The following is a 4,520-nucleotide window of genomic DNA, read 5'->3' as shown; positions in this document are numbered from 1 at the left end:
AGGACTCCTAAGTACTCTCTTTTAATTAAATGTCAGTTCTATAGATGAGCTAATCTCTTGAAATTTGCACACAAGTTCTGTAAGGGCCATCAGTAAAGCCTTGAGTCATATTATAGAGAAGAGATAAAACAAGTGCACAGTTTTCTAACACTTTGCTCTTATACTTGTACCATTTGTTTTTCTTTACTAACTTATTGCTGAAAATTATATTTGCCCCAAATACATGCGTCAGTCTCAACATCCATTTTATTCCATTTCTTCACTCTTGGATTATGAAAGATTGGTGTGCTGAGACATTCCTCACTCCCGTGTAAGTTAACAGGAATGGAAAGAATGTGATTAGAGCCATGCTCCTTAGCTCTTTGACTTTCTTCATTAGATGATAAACATGAGGTAATTTGAAAGCACTATTGAAAACTAAATTAGTTTTTCTTACAGTTGTGTTAAATAAAGAGAAATAGAAACCAAAGTCTTCGAAAGCCATGACCCAGATGTCAGTCATCCCTTCTCAGCTGCTGTGGCATCTTCCAAAAAGACCTTTTCAGGACTAATGCATGTGTTTCACACTATTGTAAAAAGAGTGCTTCCCTGAAAAGCATCTGTTCAATGTGCATAGTTGGAAACACTTTCAAAATGAAAAATCAATTTCAATCCACTCTACAAAATAACATTTGTTGTATAATATTTATTAAATATGCATTCTGTTGTCAATTTTGAATTATTAATCCACACCTAGAAATTTCTTCCACTTTCCCTGTTTTTTTTTTTTTTTTGATTATTTCCTCACATTACATGAGTCTTTTTTATTTATCTTTCAGGAGCACTTCAGGATGAGATTGGTAACTTTTCTGGTGTTTTTTGGTGGGAAGAAAATTTCCTAGAAATATTCTCTTGTTTCTTGCCTTCCTTTGCTATTACTTTCATTTACTGTCTTCCAGATGATTACCATGATTTCATTGTAAGGTTTGTTAAATGAAAGGAGTTGGGCAAGAAGAATGTTGTTATCTCTGAAATAAAAAACATTCTTTAAACTGGGTTCTCTAACGTGTCCTCTGAGATGGAGTGCCCACTGTTTTGTACCTGATATTGTCCTGATTTTTAATGTAAACGTTCAGACTCCAAACTTGGTTAGAGAGAGAAGTTTTTCCTTTTGATTTACACACTTTTTCTCCTGTAGTTGACTGACGAGGCCACTTTCCTTGAACATACCCTCAAGTGATCTACTGTCTGTAAATATGCTGTACTGATTCTACCTGCTTAATTTCTCTTCCAACCTTAGCTCTACTTATTCGTTTTTATTCTAATACACTCAAACATGTATTCAACAAATTTCTCTTCCTTCATGATATTTTTATATTGATTTTTCTATCCGACTTCCTTGGTAATGTATCCTTATAGTCTAAGGCTATCTTATGAAGAATTCTTAAACTCTTTTTTAGTACTCTACATGAATATTTTATGTTCTCATGTACCTACATATCATGTAGTACTCCTAAAATTGAAGGGAACTTTTTATTTAGAATGGACCAGAAAGATTTCTCATTATTTTTAAAATGTGAATTACTTGACCAACATGCAGATATAACCATTAGCAATGTATGGCTTAATTGCATCTTCCTCATGAAGTCAAGAAATCCTCTCATATCTGTGGGTGTTTTGTGTTTTCTCTCAGCTAGGAGGAAGGCTCAATTCAAGAAAGGTAAGTAAATGGTTGTCTCTCAGAAAGCTTCCTTCTTCCATCTCTCTTGGGTCCTGTCCCTGTAGCAGTATGAGAGAATGCAGGCATAAAAATTAAAATGTCTATATTGGGCAAAGAAGCCTTTGCTTTCTTTCTCTAAATTTCTGTAATGAATTCTCTCTGAAGTGTAAATGAGGAGTGATTCAGCATGTTCTGCCCCCCACCCCGTCCTCTTTCCTTTCTTCCTGTCTTTATCTTATGCTCCCTGCTTTGTGTTCCACCTCTGTCCCTCCCACATTTTGTTGCTTCTGTATTTCTACCTATGTCTTAAACCTGACCATTTTAACTTATTATCTGTATCTTAAACCTGACTGTTTTTATTTATCATGTTTCTTAAAATGCAATACGGAGGTAATACAGGATAGAAAGAGGAAGTATGAGGGATTCAAGAGAGGAAAAGGGATAATGACAGGGAGCAATGGAAAAGATAACAGGAGTAAATGGAGAAGGAAAAAAGCTAAAGGGTTTCCTATGTTTTCTTTTGCAGCCTGGAGGGATGCTCCATTATATCCTGGTGAGTAACATGGACACTGATAAAGACAATCCTACTCTCTACGATATTTGCAATGAACACCTACCACGTGCAAAATAATATACTGAAGATCAAAGAAAATCCAAAGCATACATAACAGGAACCACATAGGTTACTCAATATTTTAACAGATAATGCTGTATTTAAAACATTACATTGTAGCAAGTTTTTCATTTTTCAACTGCACCTTACATTGTGTTTTGAGCATATGTAGAGTGATTTTCATTGGCGAAAATCTGAGGACACTAACATGAAATATATTTTATTAGGTCAGATACACCATGTTCCCTATTTTCTTGGAAACATCCTCAATAGATGATAGATATTTATCCTTCAGGAACGTTGACTTAGAAGACACAGAAGATGGGTCAGGTCTCAAGTCAGACATAATTTAATAGATTGTAAAAAGAAGTTCAAGTTATGAAAGGGTATATTCCTTGGTTGCTCTTATTCTTGACATAATCCTAGGGAATTTATACTCATGGTCTCTGGACAGACAGGTAGATTTATTTTTTCAGATGCTGGGATCTCATGATTATTTTTTCCTTATAGATTGGAGGAAAGAAGAATTCAAAGCTGGTGAGCCTATCAAGATCCAGCAGGGAACTTGCATTTTGTGGGGTGGCTGGAGGATTCCTGGGTAAAAGTGAGCTGGATCTACCCAGGGCCAGAGGAGTCCTGACAGAACGGGAGCCCTCTGGCCCATGACCACAACCATTGCCAGAAACTTGATAGTCCACTTGTCTTTGCAGCAAATGTGACCCTGGATGAAGCCACTGCCCATCCTGCCCTCCTCGTGTCTGAAAGAGGGAGGCGGGTTACCTGGCAAGAAACTTGTCAAGATCTTCCCAGCTCCACACAGAGATTCAACTCCATTCCCTGTGTGCTGGGTCAGCTGCGCATCAACTCAGGGAGGGCCTACTGGGAGGTGGAGGTTGGGGACATGCAATCTTGGGACTTGGGAATTTGTAGAGATAATGTGACCAGGAAGGGGGCATTCATTATGTCCCCACAGAATGGTTTCTGGGCCATTAGGCTCTATGACGGGGACTACTGGGCCCTCACCTCCCCGGAAACTTCTCTTCCTCTAAGAGAAAGACCCCTTAAGGTAGGAATATTCCTGGATTATGAGGCTGGGGATGTATCTTTCTACAACATGACAGATGGATCCCACATTTTCACCTTTCCCCAGAACACATTCTATGGTGTCCTAAGACCACTTTTCAGACTTTGGTCCTCTGACTCGGGCTCCCTAACCATCTGTTCAGCTGAAAGAGAATGTACTGATGTTGTAATTCATAAGCCTACCCTCCAGGCAAAATGATCGCTTTGCCCCAAAGAAGATCACATTTCTCCCCTAGCAAGATATATAAATAGATTTTTTCCTAGTCCCTACTGGTTCATTGTCAATGTGAAGCTCTGTGACACAGACTTGATGATTGTCCCTCATATCAGTTCTTCCTCTTTTTGTCATATATTCCTTCTCATTATTACCTTTTCCTATGACAACCTCCTATAAGTATTAGATTTCCTAGACTCCCCTGGTGCATGTGACTAAAGGATGGTGGTGTATTAAAAGGCGAATTACAAGGATGTGTCCTTAAAGGAAAATTGTGTCTTTCTTTTCTTCTTTACTTTTCTTCTGGCTATAAAGTGTCATGATTAATGGAACTCAAAAAACATATATGACCATGTAATATGACGCAGATGGTAGAGAAATTGAAATGAACTTGGGAGTCTGACAACTCCATGGAGCCCCTCTATTGCCCAATTCTAGGATTCTTTTCTGTGAAACATAAACATTTATATCTTTAATCAATTTATGTGTTGGATATTTGTCCCTTGTGATTGATTCTTACCCTTACCAGTGCCCTCTGCCTTTAAGTTGGGCAGCAGATGACATCCACATTGAATATGCAAGTGAAACTGGAGGTATAAGTCCTGTACTTGGTTACATAGCTACTCCTACTCCTGCACTGTGTCAGTCTCATCAGGCCCCTTTATGTCTCCTAATTCATTTGTCACTCCTGACTTCACTTCCTACCCTTTTCCCTACTTGGTGTCATGGCTAATAATTTCAAGTATTCTCTTCCTCAGAAATGGAAATCCTGGTGTCATTTTTTTCTGCCCCATGAACTTGGCAAAATACAAATACAAATTGATCTAGTCATCTACTTAATTTTGTTGACTGCCATACCCTTGGCATATGGAAATTCCCAGGCCAGTGACTAAATCCAAGCTGCAGCTGAA

At 38.2% G+C, this 4,520-nt stretch overlaps 1 protein-coding gene across 1 annotated transcript; it reads left to right on the top strand.

The window, feature by feature from the left end:
• On the top strand, positions 798–3,881 carry LOC106507398 (butyrophilin subfamily 1 member A1-like). Its single transcript, XM_021098480.1, has 5 exons — positions 798–839; positions 1,673–1,699; positions 2,226–2,252; positions 2,823–2,849; positions 3,023–3,881. Exon 5 carries the CDS (start codon positions 3,214–3,216, stop codon positions 3,592–3,594), a length of 381 nt encoding a protein of 126 aa, XP_020954139.1. The 5' UTR covers positions 798–839; positions 1,673–1,699; positions 2,226–2,252; positions 2,823–2,849; positions 3,023–3,213; the 3' UTR covers positions 3,595–3,881.

Source organism: Sus scrofa, chromosome 7, assembly GCF_000003025.6.
Source record: "Sus scrofa isolate TJ Tabasco breed Duroc chromosome 7, Sscrofa11.1, whole genome shotgun sequence".
NCBI lineage: Eukaryota > Metazoa > Chordata > Mammalia > Artiodactyla > Suidae > Sus > Sus scrofa.
The sequence above is the reverse complement of the archived record's forward strand: the minus strand, read 5'-3'. Positions and strand labels throughout refer to the sequence as shown.